General features: G+C 44.4%; 1 protein-coding gene across 1 annotated transcript in view; it reads right to left on the reverse strand.

Moving 5' to 3' along the window:
* hdac4 (histone deacetylase 4) overlaps nucleotides 1-17,600 on the reverse strand; it is a gene marked incomplete at its 3' end in the record, with an annotated part of 153,170 nt that extends 135,570 nt beyond the window's left edge. Inside the window, 1 exon segment of the mRNA XM_080838238.1 lies at nucleotides 17,574-17,600. Coding sequence (XP_080694364.1) covers nucleotides 17,574-17,595 — 22 coding nt within the window. The 5' untranslated portion in view covers nucleotides 17,596-17,600.
* Nucleotides 17,601-18,196: the final 596 nt, after the last annotated feature.

The following is an 18,196-nucleotide window of genomic DNA, read 5'->3' on the forward strand; positions in this document are numbered from 1 at the left end:
CACTCCCCTTAGCAGGATAATCTATGGTCTCTAAATTAGCCGCGCATGGATGTCCAAGGCAACAATAATGGGAACAAACCTGTGATCCGGATTCTGCTCTTGGGTCAGACTGCCATGACTTTTATTATTATGGCATTATTTAGTAAGTTAGTAAGTAAGTAAAGTTTCTTTTTAGAGCACATTTAAACGCAGCTTGCACTGACCAAAGTGCTGTACGTAGTGCATTAGATATTGAAAGAATAATAAAATAAGACAAGATAAAATGGAATAAACAAATTAAAATAGATTATTAATTTAACTTGATTCATGTCATGATGTACTGTAATGCAACTGATGTACTGTAAAGCAAGTGATGCACTGTAATGCAACTGATGTCCTGTAAATGCAAGTGGGCACACATCCTCAGGGAGGGGAGCGTGTTCAAGCGTCTGACGCAAGGCAGAAATTAAGACACTGACTTTATTTTTCACCCCTTGCATTTATCCTTGTGTTGGCTTTGTAGTACATGTGCCTAAGATTTGAGGGCAAATAATGGCATACCAGAATCACAATCAACAAAATGGCAATGGAAATCAGACATGATAAATAGAACAACGCTGTTTTTTTCCCTCATAGAACCACTGCATTTCCTTACCTTAGTCTATTGCAGTCTCCCATTTGCAGGAAGCTGAAAGTTTCTAGTGCAGTGGTTCTTAACCTGGGTTCGATCGAACCCCAGGGGTTCGTTGAGTCACTCCCAGGGGTTCGGCAGGGGTCAAGACACACACAGTATAGCCCAGGTCACACTAGCAATGTCGGGCCGTTTTTATACATACCTATGTTTTGAAAAATTTATATTTGTATTTTTCCAATTACGAAGGGTTCGGTGAATGCACTGATGAAGCTTGCAAGGTCCAGTACCTCCAATAAGGTTAAGAACCACTGTTCTAGTGCAACTTGGGGCCCCAGTCCCTTTCTGTTGGGGCTCATGAGGTGCACACAGGCGTAGCAGTGACTAATGCCACCACCAGATCACTGAGGAAGGCCTCACAATCAACTCCTTTGTGCCAGGAGTGCGCGAGTGTGACCTCTGCGTGTCTATAAATAACTGAATTCTGGCCCATGTCGTGCTCGCTGAGCACCCCTCCATACAAACCTTTTCAGCCCCCACTGCATAAACCCTGTTTTCCCTTTATGCGCACACATGCAAGCATACAAACACACACACAATGGTTCAGTTTCAGGGGTCATGGGCCATCACAGACCAGTCCTACTGCAGTGTGGCTGGGCAGTGAACCATGGCAGTGAACCGTGGTACACAGCGGTATCTTCAGTCGCCCCGTTTACCAGGGCAAAACTGGGTGCTTGCTGAAATGGTGAGACTCTCACATGCAGTTAGCAACCTCTGTGCCGGTGGTGCGTACATCGGTGACATTTCAACAGATCGGCAAGGTCTTCCATCTAGACAGGAGAGCGGAATAGGCTGACGGAGCCTTGGACTGCCGTGAACTGTGTAGGTGTGGGTATGACAGAGAGGGCTTTGGGAGTACAACGGGACCTAATTAAAGCATAGCCCTGGATGGCCTCCTTCAACTGGAGTGCTTAGCAATGGCTGAAACATCCACCCGGTTCACAGGGATGCTCAAGTCATAAAACCAAACAAGGTCACGTCAGATGTCTCATAAAAAGAAAGACATTCGGATTCAATGACAGCTTAATGCTAAGGACCTGACTGCAGACTCATAGATGTAAAAAAAAAAAAAAAACTGCAGACACAGACTTGCATGTCAGTAGCCATGATTGTCAGAGTTGCTTAAGCAGGTGTGCATGAAGGCTATGTGTGAGCATATTTCAGACAACTTGCATCAGATAAAGTGCCCATGATAGGAGCAAATGCAAACTCCAGACTATGCCACTGGACCTTTCTGCATAGGCACCATATTGAGTTCCATCCAACTGACTGCTCCACAGGCCTGGAAAAAAAACCACTACCAATTTACCAGTTCTCTCTCATTTCTCAGTGTTGTGGCCAGTGGTGTCTCCAATTGGAGTGCTTGAGCCAAAGGGGACTGGCAGGGTGTGTGGGCGGAAGCCAAAGCTCTGTGTCCACTTCAGCATCAGCATCATGTCAAGCTCACACTGAAATCTCATATCAGTACCTCTACCCATGGCTCCTCAACCCACCTACTATGCTCACACATAGCTTTTTATTGGGATTTTATTTTATTTTGTCAATGTTATGTTTGATATATATGTTAATGCCTTTTTTAAGTTGTTTAGCCATTTTCACCCTGGCAGGGGGACTGCCAATGGAAACTAGCCTTTTGGCTACAATTGGGTGCATTTACATGTTAATGTTTATTAATGTACACTGTCCCTCTTCATCAAATAAACAAACTGAAACTCTTTTCAGACAGGTTCTCAAGTTCTCCTATCGAGACCTTAGAACAAAACTGTGCCAAGTGGGAGTGTTGGGGTATATTTCTCCTTCACAAGCGCACACAGTCAAAAGAGACGAGTTTGTCGTTTATCATCTTCAAATCAACACTTATGACTGTGCATAGCTGGCAACAGCTGGCAACGTAACCAGCAAATAAGGCAAGGCTTTCTTGAGGCTACAGAGCATACCTCATTGAAAATGGAAGCAATAAATCAACCAAGAGGTTTTTTTTTTGTGGAAGGCAAGTATACACTCTGACACAAACACACGTCGCTACCATCGACAACACAACAACCCAAAAACCCAGGCTTATTTTCAGAAGTCTGTGCTGCTAGAAAGAATGGACTCCCTGGTGGCAGGCTTTTACTTGTCAGATGGAAGTGACTGCATGGTACTGTAAGGGGGAAAACAGTTCCCAACAACCATGTCTATTTATAGCACCCTGTGTCTGGTAGCTCTGCACAGCACAAAGAGGTAGAGGGGAGACTGCAGTGCATAGACCATGCTGTTACAGGTTGAGGACCAGATGCTCATTCAACATGGAGTCAAATACACTAATCACATCATTTTAGCAACTCAGGCAGAGTTCACATGCAAGAGAGACACACATATTAGCAAAAATATTATTTTTTTTGTTCCAAGATATTACACCACTATGTATGAAGGTCAGGGGAAGAACTCACCATTTCAACATGACAAAGGCCGCCTCTTTTACAGCACCATACATGAGCCAACTGGTAACTGTTCATCTCTGGCTCCACAAGAGAAAAAAAGAGAGAGCGCCTCTGACGTTCACAAAGCGTGCTTTTTTTGTCATGATGACGCTGTTGTGAGATTAATATTTATTATAATCCGGGTGGATTCTGGGGTAATCTGCTGATAAAAGAGCAACAATGGCCGAGGAGAAGCCAGTGAGACTTTTGCTTGGCAACACAAACAGATACGACCCTGGAGTGACCTCATCACTGGCTGTTTGGCCGCAGGACTGCCAGGGCACCTGCGTCAGCAGGACTGATTAAGGTCTTCTGGGGCTGTTTGCTGGTCCATGACCTCTCATCCCTGGGTCATCACGTCTCTGAATTACCCTGTCCTCTCAATTATCCCTGGCCTGGCACCTTCATGACAGATGGAAGGATTGATTCATCTCCTTCAATAAATGAGACAGGCCATTGATAATCATACTGGTCACAAATTACCTCCATTTAACCGTTTCCCCGTCCTGAAAGAGTACAGTAAGTGTAAATTCCAGTGATGATTAGAGGCATTCGGAAAGCAATTTATGTAGAGCGAAACCATCTTTCTCTTCGAGGTGTACTGGGTGCTAATATCATGCGATAAACGCCCAAACCACGCTGAACTGGTGTCAAGGGAGGAGCCATGCCTTCCCACAGGCCCTAAGTCGCATCTCGTCTTCTCCGCTCATCTCCTCTCCTCTCCTCTAACCCCCCCCCCCCCCCCAGCTCCCGCACACCTCTTGAGCAGGATCAGAGGGCTTAGCAGCTTTAGTCTCATTAAACACGGTCACACTCTGACACTTGCTCCTGCCAGACACCGCTCATCTCCCTAATGGTGCAGGTGATCGCTTCAACAAGTTTAACTCCAGCACTGCTCAGAAAATGTCGTCAACTTCTTCTACTCTTTTCAGCCAAGTCTTCACTGCTGTTCTGTAGTAGTCCCCTGCAAGGTTCTATGGTTCTTTCGACATGGCACTAATCATTCTTTTTCTGGCTCCTACCCATTACCCCTTGGCCATCTCCATTCTGAAGACTCTTCTGAAGTGTGCTTGAAGGAAATGTTTCATTCTCACACAACACTCAGTTATGGCAGCAGCAGCAGCCCTAGCCTTCAAAACCATAAATCAATAGCACTTTATATAGAATACAGTGGTCCATTTATTGTACCATCGACCAACAGAGAGGCCGGGTTCCTCCGCACCATGCTATATTTTATCTCTTCTAAAGAGGAAGCAAGCTCACTATAACACTATAACTGGTAGCAGGAGCCTCTACAGTCTGACGGGGGGGAATAAATAACCATCTAGACAACACTTCATCCAGGCATGGAATATATTAGTAGCCTAGCACTGTCAGATGTCCAGCCATCAATGTCCTTACATCATTACATAGTGAACTGAATGACGTGCATTAATTATAGACAGAAATACTGACTAAGCCTGTGTGCATAACGCTCACGGATTTCAAACGGTACTGGGAAACCACAAGCTCGGGGGAGTCAAATTTGAATCATACTGTGTGCAACAGTATTAGCAAAGATACATTTTTTTTATATAGTGATTTGAACTCGTTTGGCAATGGGATTACAGCTAAATCTCAGGCCAGTGCAAACTGACGTTAGGGACCAGAATATCAGCAGGGAAGGTCACTCTGTGACCACCAGGCACACCGAATGAAAACGGAGAGAGGAGAAACTGGAATTTTGGGAAAAGGGCAGCACTACCACGGAGGACAAGGAAGCATGGAAGAGAGAAAAAGAAAGAGAGAGGGAGCATAGGTACACTGAGGGTAATGGAATGAGTGAGAGAGAGAGAGAGAGAGAGAGAGAGAGAGAGAGAGAAGCAAAACAAAAGCAAGAAAGGAGAGAGGAGACTGAGGGCAAGTCAGAGTAAGCAGTCCCTGGGTAAAGACAACAGGCCTCCACCCAGGGGCCTCCCAGGGACAAAGAAGCCCAATGAAGCCGTCAGCTCAGAACCAAAACACGTTTAGAGGGGGTAGGAATGTGTGGGTGTCATGGCAGTCATACGGCCCACAGCTGTTCTCAGACAGTGTGCAAGCCCCATGACGAAGTACACACAGCCCAGCCAGAGGGCTCGCCTGGGATATGGCAAGACGGGATCCAACCCTGACAAACTTTCAAACAGCGTACTCACACCCACACATTGATATCCAAACAGCGTACTCACACCCACACACTGATATCCAATCTTGCATACCGCCAAATCAGTCTAGTTTGATTAATGTTTCTGGGTGTCGCACTCTAGGAAATACTCAGAAATGGCCGTCTTCAAAAGAGACAAAAATAAGAAGTTGCGACATCTTATCTGATTTCCATGTATTGTAGGCTTTATGAGTTCGTCAAGTTATTGACTCTTACATCGCAGTTCTCTTATCTAAGAAAAAAAGAGACCGAAAAATCTGCTTAACAGCACTTTTTCGTACACAGATTTCAAACTAGGTTGAAGACCAGACAGCAGGTACTACAGTATCACACATTAAACCAACAAAATGTCCTAGAAAGTCCATACATCTGCAGAAAACGAATATTGAGGAGATCCTAAAAACACACAGTGCACAGAGTTTTCAAACTTACTGACGAGTTACTGGAGCTGCAGCATGTCCTGTGAGCCAGACGGAGCGAAGAACGCCTGACCACAGCAGTGAGGGCGAGCGGAGACTGGGCTCTTCACGGTGCTAATGCCAGCTGCACCACTCTGGCAGGAAATGGCTCTATCACTAGAACAATAGCGAACCATGCAACGCTATTTCACTGCTTCCTCTGTCTTTGTTTGGTTTCCCCCTCTGATTTCTGAGGGCAGCCAGGATGATAAAAGAGCCAGACAGATAGAACAGGCATGGTTAGGAGAGCACTGAGGTTTGCCACATCTTGAATTGTATTTCAGACCAAAGCAATCATCTTCAGTTTAGCACACAAAGCCTTGACCTGGAAATTCTGGCTACAACCCTTTTGAAAGCACAGTTAAATGGATAGCAAGGACACAAGGCCAAGCCTCTATTTGCTGCAACAACATATGTAGCACACTGTGGATTATTTGGGGTACATTTTGCCTTTAGGGCACAGAGGAGCTATTTTCATGCGAAACAGAGCTATTTTAACATTCAGCGGCTCGGTGATTGAAGGCTGCCTGCAGGCCTAGTTTCAGCCTCAATCCAACATAGAGGAGTTAAAGACAGATAAGAGACGTGATTTTGTGGTCCTGCGGTCTTATCTGCTACTGCTAAACGCACACTCTCCAAGCAGGGAGGCCTGTAGTGCTATCAGAGGAAGATAAGGTCACGCAGCCCCCACAACGGAACAAAGTAAAGCATGCTGCAACTCTTCACAGTTAAAAGACAAAAGAGACAAGTCAAAATGAAAAGGGGGTTTCTTATCCTTCTCAAAATGATGTGTAAGCTGTGTGCATTTTGGGAGAGCTGTGAACACCTCATACAGCCTACCACAAGAAGCTGAAGGGCGGCATGGGCTTCAGATACACAGTTGCACAGACTTTTTGGCAACCATTTTGTTGTCATTATAAAATCTAGAGACTGTACAACCTAATCAAAGTTAAAAACTGCACAAGAGCGGACACACTCCTGAAATACTCCTGCAGGCAGAAAATATATGCATTTTGACTGAGCTACATTTTGATTTACAGACCTTCACAAGGGCCTATTTGCAACTATAGACATTTCAAAAACATACATTTTACATGGCAAAGTGAAGGTCAAGTGGTGTTGCTTTGGGGTTGATGTATCAGCTCGGAAAGGTCAAGGTCATCACAGCACAGCTAAAGGGCTAGCTATCACAGCTAACCCACACTTTGCGATGGTGGGATAGACGATATAGGAGTTAGCTATACAGCCAAAAGGAGGGGCTATCTGTCTAAATTCGCACTTCCATGCCACTGGTTAAGCCGGAACTGCATGCATTCATTCATTTATATTACCGCTCCAGGCACGGAGCCCGAGCCTATTACAGAGAACAAGACTTTCACGACCGAGAGCTCCAGTTCGGCTGCTGCAAAGAGGTTGAATGGGTGATTGAGAAACAGCAGATAGTTTTGCAGAGGGGCAAAAAAGACTAGAGGGTGCCCATTAACTCCACCTGTGAAGGACATAAGTTTTATGAGGTAATGAGAATGAAGACTTTTTACTGCCCTCTGTCCTACCGTGCAGTGTTGCCGTCATATAGCTCAACAAATCTGCTGCAATAAATGTTCTTCAAATGGCAACATGGCTGAGGGATTCAAAACTGTAAAAATAACCGCAGGTGCGGCCTCTTGCTAAGGCTGTTAGGGCTTCTGTGCCGTTACTAATCCCTGGATTAGTGCCTGGAAAAGTTCAGTTCAAACACTAGTTGCTGGGGGTGGTGATGGTGGTGGACCTTAACCTTTGGTTATGCAAGACTATTTTTGCCCCCAAGGTAGAGGATTAATTTCTTGGACCCACCTCATAGGCACAATATCATGTCCTCAAGTGAACCCTGCCTTGCGTCCATCATCACCACCAATACCCACACATCTGCTTCTTCTACTATGTGGAAATGCAATCTGGATTCTGACGGCTATAAGCTCAGAAAGACTTCTAGTGAGACAGAAAGTCTACTCAAATAGAAAATGAATGGTGGTTTGAGAGTTCCGTGTGTACCCACAGACCCATTTCCAGATAAGAAGTGAAGTTGAAGAAAATAATGCATTTCAGATAGAGAGAAGTCCAATGCACAAACCCATTATGGTACCACTATGAGAGAAAGAGGGCACAGAAACATCGGTGTTCCATCAATAAATCCCTTTCCCACCTCGGCAAAAGGGTGTTTTGGATGATCAAAATAAGCATCTGGCTGCTACGCTTCAAAGCATGCACACACTTCCAACAAGCTATTTTACTTTGAGGTCCCACTGGTGGCTGGCTGGCTTGGCCCTCTCGTCGTCTGCTCTGCTAATGGCGCTACATGCCTCATCACGACAGCTCTGCCTGCTGTGGCCTGCTGGCATTCTTCGAAACCGAGCTTAGGAAGCGCACATGCCCATAAGCCCCTTGATGTGTGCTAGCCAGAGCAGTAAAATGTGTTTTTTATTGACAGTTGCGAGTGTGAGAGTCTAAAGGCCCCCTCAGCAGCATAATTAGCCACAGTTTTCCTATACCCATACACCTATGTTGAGCGCACACACACACACACACACACACACACACAGCAAAGGGAACCATTCCAGAACTCAGCTTGGGCTCCTGGCCCCAAGCCTCTCCACCCAAACACACCAGGCAAATCTTTCCTGTGGAGGAGGCTGAGTAATGGAACCCCCACTGAAAGCACATGAATAAATGCTTAAAAGCGACAGACCTCCACAAAAGCAAGACTGTTAATGTCTATTCATAACAATGACATATTAAATCTGTGGTAGATAACTCCTCAATGAATTGTGGGATGTCCCCTTTGGCAAAACCGAGCTGTGAGCATTTAGCGAATTCATCACAGAGGCAAAATACATACACCCTTTCGTTCTCCGATGAGATTACTTAACAGAAATATTATGGAAACTGTAAAAAGAAGACAGTGAAAGCACCCAAATCTCATTACTCCACAGTAATTCCCATTGTTCTTCAGGGGTTTTGTTATTGCATTGTAACTCTTGTTCCACCTACAAAGCCATATTTCCATTGAGATATTTTTCCAGAGAAATGGATGTGTATGAACAATGGTATTTCTGTGGCTCAGGAATCATAATACCATATTTTATTACACAGACACACAGAGATTTACAGAGAAATCCATCGAGCAGTAGGCCTATGGTTTAGAGGAAGTGGCGAAATAATGCCTCACTGCTGGTAAAAAAAAAAAAATCAATCCTGTCTTGCTTGAAGAAGGCAAAGATTGGATATATGCAAATAGTAAAAACAGTCCTAAATACTTTCCACTTAATCCAAGAATTTAATACTATCAATTAACTTCCTGCAACCTCCACCTGGGTTTTTTCTCTCCGTCAGAAAAGAATCCCTTGACAGGCTGTGTCAGGTTAAGCACATCTTTTGAAGATTACTTCTGAAGATTCTTTTTGCAGTCCATAGTCCTAAAAAAGGAGCTTCCATAATCCCTCACTGCCAGCTTCTGATAACTCAGCAAGGCAAACCCTAACGGTTTAGGTGGTTCGGTGGCGCTGACTACCTGTCCGTATTGCTGCATAATGTCCACTGATCTTTCAAACAAGAGCTGACAAACTACACATAATCTGAGTCTCTGTAGGATATATGGCAACATCCAATGCCAAATCCAATAACACTTTATTCCAGGGCCAGGAACAGCCCAAGGCTTTTCCTCGGGCTTATGCACAGGTAATTAGACTCTGTTTGCAAACTTGTATTGGAAACAGAAGACAGAGAACATCAACGCTATAAACTTCTAAACAATGCTAAGCAACTGTCGCGCAGGTTCATGTTAAAGAAATAAATAATATTTGAACATGAAATAGTTGGAAACGGTCCTTGATTTTTTTTGCAATTGATTTATCCGTACGTTTTTTAATTACAAATGCAAGCTAAGTCATTTCCATTTAAAAGGCAACTTAAACTAACGCTACCTCGGTGATTTAAAATGTCTCTGGTTTAACTGTTGCATTGTATTCCACTCAGAGAGTCCCTAGTTCAGCCCCAATTCAGCTCTGCCTCACTCCAGGACCGAACTGAAGCCATCTAGGCCAGATAGAAACAAAAGAAGTCGAAACCTTTCGCCAGACACCGGGGCTTTACCCCATAGTGGAAATGTGCCATCAGTGATGTTTCTTTTGAGTCAACTCAAAGGACTTTATACATTCTTGGGTTGATTGGAAGTCAATGAATGAATAAAGATCCTGAGTGTGGTAGTACCATGCAGCAGCACGGAGGGAATGTCACATATCAGTGTCAGGCTAATGTACCTTGAAATGTCACTGGGAATAACAACTCCTTTACTCAGCCACCCAAAGACATGGTGACAGACGAGGAGGAAAGATGAAGGTCTTCAAGGCACTCAATCATCTCTGTACCTCAAACAGCCAATCACCATTTATCTAGTGATCCTCAAGATTTTGGGAAAAGGTGTAAACAGAAGGTCCAGAACCTCCACTAAATCAGAAAAGGGGAGAGGAAAAGACTCATTTTAACAAATGACAACAAATTCCCATTAATTAATAAAAGTAATTTACCAATGCTATAGTGCAATTACCTTTCATTTCACAGATAAGGCCTTGGTGTTCATTTCCCCTCTATTTTTGTGGAATTGGTCTGGTTCATTTCTTTTCCCAAAATTCACTGCCATGCACTACCCACAAACTTCATATGAATAATTCAGAGCCATCTGCCACAGTGAGGGAGTGATGGATGGATTGAGGGGTTTTAGATGGTGTTGCTATGTGATCCTCACAGTGCAATTCTCTTCCTATCCACCTCCCACCAGAAGCAGTCTCCCCTTCCAGGTATGTGATGGTAGATGTGGTAGAGGTTCTCGTGAGAGGGTGTATTCCCAAGGACGCCCTTACCATAAGCCCAAAGCCCTTACAACCAGTGGTGGGAGGAACTGTGTGGCCAAGGCTGAGAGCAGGAGACTGATGTATGGACTTGAAGATTGATCTTGTGACATATGCCCAAGGAAACATTTATCTGGCACAGATCAAAGAGCGCCTATGTATAAAAACATTTCGATAAAGAAGTGCCGTGCTATCAGTTACAACGGCAGCATCTACACGTAATCAAAAATGAACAATCAGGGGGAAAAACGACATAGTAATAAGAAAGCTAGATTAAACTAATAAGCCTTGATGTGGCATGGAAGGAGTCAGCACGATGGCTACCAAGATCCCAGCCATAGTTCTGGCTGGATAAAAGTGTCCTTGTGAGAGCCTGGCTAAGTACTCCCCCAGTATAATTAGGGTGTTAAAAAGAAAATGGTGTGGCATGACACCGTGGGGTACAGAGGACGAGAACCCTAACAAGCTCTGGCTTTGCTTCAGTCGTGGCTCAGGCCCATCTCTGTGTTTATGTTCCAAGCAGGGGAGTTGCCTTCATGACGATTTATTGACGCAAGATCCCCTCGGCTCGGCCTGCCAGCAATTAATCACGGCGGGAGAGAGGGGCTTGTTCAGACGGAGGCCCTGTGAGAAGCTTGCTCGCTTGCGCACCAGATCCCAAACCAGGCGTGTAACCTACTTGTGGACTCTATGCCACATACGGCCCTTGGAGCCAAGATCACCACCCAAGTGTAACACTGACAAAGGCCTCTCACTTCCCACACGCCTCCCTTTTCTAAAGGACACGAGAAGGGGGGAAAAATAATTTCGCTTTGAAATACAATGAGGTCAGAAAGTGCAATGTTGACAGAAATCTTTGACATACATTTAAAAAGGACCACCATCTGGTGATCTACTTGGTTACAGTGATGATGCTTTTTTTGGGGGGGACAAAAGCTTCTGCAAACAGATCCTCATTGTTTCAGTCATGAGAGAAAGGAATCAAGAAAGGCAGAGGATCCTAGAAGCCTTCTCATTTGGTCCTTTGCTCAACATGAGCTGAGGCCCATCCAGAGTGAAAAGGGGCCCTTTGGATCACTACATCCACCAATTGGTCACACACACACACACACAGTCTCACACACACACACACACACACACACACACACACACACACACACAGCTGTTCTCCCATGGGCACCCCAAGGCAGAATGCTGAGCCACCTGACCGCTGGCCATCTCAATGCGCCAGCCAGCGTCCAGCCACCACCTGCAGGGCTTCAGAGAAAAGCACTGGATTCCTGCATGTGTGTCACTGTATCCCATTAAAGCCCCTGCATTCTTGAGGCTCCACCAGAGAGCTTTTCTGAGCGCAAATGAGCGCTGGGAGTGTGGTGATGTAACTGTTGAACTACTCTTAAAACAACATGACATCAACATGCATAGTATCTGCACAGTAAAGTAAGTTTGCTTCACATCATTAAGTACACGGATGAAAGATGGACAAAAAGTGCACCATGTATATAAATTAAAATGTCAGGTATTAAAGTATGCCAATGATATACAGCATTTGCCAACGAAGCCTAATGTGTGAGAAATCATCTTTGTAAAACTAACATGTATGTTGGTTTAACAACAAATTAGTAGAAAACAAAACATGCCAAAAACTTCAAACGTTCAATCAATGTCTTAAAATCCAACACATTTTGAGTGAATATAAAATCCCATTACATTTAACTGGCTCAAGTAACACACTCTCCCACTTCATGGTCCCTTGATGTGGGATTAGGAGTTACAGAACTACCCCTGTGCTGTCACCAGGGCAAAAAGAAACAAGCCAGACACCATGGCAACATCACACTTTTTCTGGTACAAGTGGAGCCTCATGTTGGGTCTGCAAGTAACAAATTGTTCACTGCTTTTAATTGTGGTTTGCCATTTTGTTGGATTACAAGATTGAAATAGACACTTTTGTGTGTATTGTTCTTACCAATGTCCAATATTTTAGATATGCTTTGCATATGCAGGTGTGTGTGTGTGTGAGTGAGTGAGAGAGAGAGTGAGAGAGTGAATAAGAGAGAGAGAGACAAAGGAAGAGAGAGGGACATAGAGAACATGACACTGTGGTGGCACTAGTACATCCCTACAGCATCTGCAGCTGGGCTGAGTTGTGTCAACACTGACTGCCAACCAGGCTCCTAAACCTACCCTCTACCCTCAGGACATGGCATAATCAATTCCAGCCATGGTGCAATAAAGCCTCACAATTCTTAGTCCTGACAATGGCCACCCCACCATGCTCTGGCCAAAGGCTAAGCATCCAGGACAATGGCCTCGGTTACCCCACCAAACGGCATCTGGGGGCCAGGCCAGAGGGACTGGGAGGAACCTTGGGGTTGTAAAGATGTACCTTGATGATTACCTAGGTTGAAACCTTCTTACCCTACATTGAAAACAATTGGTTACAAGCTCAAAAACAGACTGCCCTTACTTATCAGCGCCTCACACAGCAGAGACTCAAGTGTAAACATATGTAAGTACTTTTCTGGGGTGGAGTGGACCCCTTATCATATTCAGGCATACGTTATGGTGAACGCACACAATGGAAGTAGAACCATAGGACCATTTGGTGCCAAGAGGATGTGTAGGTTATATGCTACCTGGTGGAATGCTAGTTTGGGGTTAAATGCAAGTGGTAAACGTGCTACTGGCCCAGTAGCTGAAACACATTAACTGGCATGGGGGAAAGCCAGTAGTTGCCTGGCAAGCTCAGGTGAATTAGCGGGCTGAAATTAGCACAGAGCCAGAAAAACCACACCTTCAATCTAGACTTGGGCACACCTTAAAAGTCTGCGAAAACCAGCACGTCGGTGTGAAACAAAGAGGCCCAGGGTGACCTGGCGTGGCCTCACCGGATAAGAGTGTTTGGCCAACATATAAATAAGGTCATACAAATGTGTGTCAACAGGAACTGGCATTAGCCGGACAGTATGGTGTGAAAAAAGGCACAGGAGAAGGACAGGAGAGGAGGGGAGAGTAGAGGAAAGGCAGGTCAGAGGGTGAATCATAAAACTTGCATTCCTTGAACAGACAGGATCATTGACTCTTGTACAAACACATGAATTGTTGCGTATCTTTGCGCCTTCCAAGACCACAGTTACTGCAGGTCGATGATTTCCGGAATTCTAGGAAACCCGAAAAACGAGTATCAAGTGCTAACTGTGCTTCAGAGATTTAATGCCGTTTAATCTTTAATCTGAATGAGCCTCTTTTCAGAAAAAAAAAAGGAACAACAGCTTCCTCGAAAAAAAAGAGGAAAGGTTACACAGCACGTGCTGAACAAGGCCGGCAACAAATTCAAACATTCACGAGGTTGCTTAGCTTGTCAAAATCATTTCACCACAAAACGGTCAGACAATTCTGCAAACTGCTAAGAACCAAATTCAAATGAAGGACAGTGGCCTGAGTACTGTACAATGCTTGTGGTAGACAAGAAAGCTTTATGGTTTACCATGCCAAACACAAACAAGCACACTACCATCTTTTATGGTTCCTCTGGGAAGCGTGGCCTGTGTGCAGGAATGTCCCGGAGTTTATGGTACAGAAGGTGGGGGTGAGCTTCGAGGGGAGCAGAGGGCAGAGGGCGGCCTGGGAAACCCATCATGGGGCAATAGGGGCTGCAGATGCTGGGGGTTGGTGAGGTCTGCGGGCAGTGACATGCCTAGGACTCCTAGCACAGAGCTCAAGGGCCCAGCCGAGGAGCCAAGCGGTGCGGTTGTGGGAGGGGGTTGGGGGCTTGGGGGTTGTAAATATCTCAGCATAACAAAGGAAGACCTCCCTCAGATTTGCATACCTTCAGTCTCCTTCAAAACAGGACTTATTACTGTAACATCCTCATGGACAAAAAAAGATTTGTTTTGTCACCTGGAATGTGCAAGAAAATATACACAATGACCAAAGTATAGTGTAAAGCATGGGAAGAAAGATATTTTTTAATAAACAGGTGTATCTTAAACCTGACGTATGATACCCAAAACCACTTGCTCAATATTTTTTTCCCCTCCAGCTTCTATTGACACCAAACATCACTTGATCTAATCTAGCCTGATTAGGAAGTGTGCAAAATGAACGATCATACCGTTCCATCACTTCTTTCTAATTAGAAAACCCCAAGCTTATCAAGCATATGTTCAGTGCAAAAAAGGTAGTTTAGTGTTCTGACTGCACACTACAAAAAGTGGTAAGGCACTTATTGGCACTTATTTTAAACTGTTGTTCAAAAAGTACTTCTCACAGTAGCAACGCTGAACTCAGTAAAGCATAGACATAACATGAGAGAGAGATGCAGCAACAATAGGCCAAGGACAAGATGTAATCTGCCAAACGCTATGAGGGGCGCACTCGACTGAGGCCTGACCACTGCTGAGGTGAGACCCTAGGACCAGACTGGTGCTCGTGATCTCTTAGGTTCACTGTAGAGTGACTCGTGATGCAATTACGATTCAAAAGGGTAACTTTTCGGTTATAAAATGATTCTCGATGCCTCACGATGCTTCTTGTCCTTGTTTTTTTTTCATTAATACAAGCACTCAGATTTGAACTCTATTTTACTTTATTAAACAACTGTTAATTTAAATAGAAAGCCTTGCATTACAAAAAAAGCAGTCTTATTTTTATAAAGATTACCCAGCAGTAAGCCTAAATACTAGCCTAAATATTCTGCATCCTACTGCATTGTAAATGCAAATACAAAAATATCCCCTTCTATTAGGTCTGCAAGATAATTCAGCTACTGTTCAATAAAGGTAATATATAACATATAAACAGCAAGATTGTAAAAGATCAAATATGATTATCAATACCGCAAGGTAGTATGAACAGAAATCAATATGTAGGCCTATCTTTGGTAAATACATGTAAAACTGTGGATTGTACTGTATTTGATTAATATGACACAGGAAGAGGTATCAAGAAGGCAACTAGCATTAACCTAAGCAGCAGAGCTTTATTAAAGCTATGTGTTCATTCACTGATGTGTTGACATAGTCGCAGGCAAATTAATTTAAAATCTAATTGGTGCATTTGTAGCAGTCGTGGTAGAACGATTTGTTTACATTAACTGTACTTGGGTAGCATCCCAAGACCCTAAGGAATGTGTAACATAACATGTAATATGTATTGCCAGTGTTAATCTGTAAATCTGCATTTCAATTTATCACTTTGTTTAAAAAAAAAAAAAAAATTGAAATTACTTAATGTCCCTGCCTCGATGCAGAATCTTTCATGTTAGCATCGCGATGCAGCCATTATTTTTCCCCAGCCCTAGTCAACTGGTCCTCTGGATCCCCCTTAAGAGGATTAGTGAGCGGGGAGACAGAGCTCTAGAGGTGGCACCACTGGCCAGGTTTGGCACTCAGCTCACACTGAGAAAAACCCATTATGTCATTAGATCAACCCTGGGATTAGCAAGCCCCATCGTCAAATGCTACCGTCTTGTAGCACCAGGCTCACGATTAGTGTGACTGGCTAATAAGGCTGCATCCAAACTCATCCAGAGAGTGGCTGACTGACAAAAACGAGATGTGAGATGCTCGGACTTGGGTGAGTCACTTCAAAAAGAGGAAAAAAAAACAAGAATGTGAAGTTTGTCAACAGAAGAAATGAAAGCTGAAACGAGACACTGGTTAAAATGTGCTGAGATTGAAAAGTTTCAGAGGAACAGGCCTGTAGGACTGTCGGCCTTCAGATGATAACATTTCCAACACAGCAGGAGTTTCTGTATTCAAGCCCTTATGAATGTTTGAGATATTTTCGATTAATCATCGTGGAGCTGTTTGGATTTGAAATGTGAGAAGGCCCAAACTGTTTTTTATCCTCCCCTTCCTCCTCTGTCTTTCTGGCACAGTGACCATGGGGAGTGAAAGCACTGCTAGCAGGGAGATTAAACTCAACCACATTACAGACTAAACCTGAGGCCTTTACCGTAAACCAAAACACTCCGAATGGAATCTGGAGGGTCTGTGAAATATCACCTCAAGCACACACACACGAATAGAATGACTGGAGAGCAACGGCTGTGGTGAGAGAAACTGGTAGGATCACAAGCCAGGTATGGCCAAACAAACTTAAAAAAAAAAAAAAAACGTTTTAAGTTTGACGACCGCAGGATCACAAATCAACACAGCGTACTGAGGAACAAGCCATCGCAAATAATGGCATGCATACACTCTGCACAATTCTCGCCAATCAAGAATGACTTGCTTCAGTTCAAGACAATGCACAAAAGGTAAATGTGGTCAGAGGGATCACGGCTGTTCCTGTAAGCACTAATCTTGCTTTCAGGTTCGAACAACCAAGAGGGCCGACAACTACACAGACAATGACAAATGGGCAAAGCTGAGTGTGACCATTACTATTTCCTCAACTTGATACATTTACTTTCGGGTTGTTTTAGTTCTATGGCCACTTTGGCAGCAGTGTCTGGGATGGCTCACTGAATGAGAATCAAATAGTTGGCTGGCATCTCAAGGCTGCTCTTCACCCCTGAAGGCCGGTCACATGCTATTCCTGCTCATACAGCCAGCTGCCAAGAGGGTCTGGTTGGTAAACACAGAATCCTGGACAGCAAACCAAAAATATACCTCCTTTTAAAAGACACTGGACTCAAGCATAGGCCTGCCCCTACATGCAGCTCATGGTAATGCCATGTGGAATCTGACCCAACTGAGACAGAGACAAAGACAGACAAAAATATACCTCCTTTTAAAAGACACTGGACTCAAGCATAGGCCTGACCCGACATGCAACTCATGGTAATGCCATGTGGAATCTGACCCAACTGAGACAGAGACAAAGACAGACAAGGAAATATCACAAAGAGAGACCAATTTGAGGAGCAAACGGGAAGGTGGTTCGCAGCCACTGTGAAAGACCTCTTACCTGGGTGACTCTGGGAACTCATTGTTGTAGTCTCTCTCACAGATGAAGAGGGGGATGCAGTAGACGGCGGAGGCGGAGAGAGAGAGAGAAGAGAGGAGTGGATTGGAGTGGAGGAGGTGTGCTGAGCGGCCCTCAGTGCTCCTCGGAGGCACACGGATGGAGCACCATCCACAGGGCAGTGGTGATCCGAGAGTCAAGCACTGGCGAAGAGGAGGAGGAGGAAGAGGAGGAGGATGAAGTCAGTCGAGAATTCTCTCAGGTGTTCATAGCAGCCAGCCGGGGATCTGAGCGAGTGTAATCCAGCTCCCTTGGCTGTGGAATGGGTCCGTCAGTCAAACTAAGACCTGGAAATCACACACACACACATACACAGGTTAATGTAAGGTGACCATATTTCTGAGACAAAATCCGGGGACATTATCAGTTCAGACACATAAACACCTGCAACACAGTGTAATGTTTTTATCTTTGTAAGCGAAAAACAGGGACGTCTGGTCACCTTAGGTTAATGTCATATTTAGTAATGATACCCATTAATGACTGAGGTTCCAAATAAGAGGAATATATTTTGGTTCAGTGGCTAAACTCACAACTCAGTTTTAGCAGGTCTCCATTTTTAACAG

This window comes from Sprattus sprattus, assembly GCF_963457725.1.
Source record: "Sprattus sprattus genome assembly, chromosome: 5".
NCBI classification, from domain to species: domain Eukaryota; kingdom Metazoa; phylum Chordata; class Actinopteri; order Clupeiformes; family Clupeidae; genus Sprattus; species Sprattus sprattus.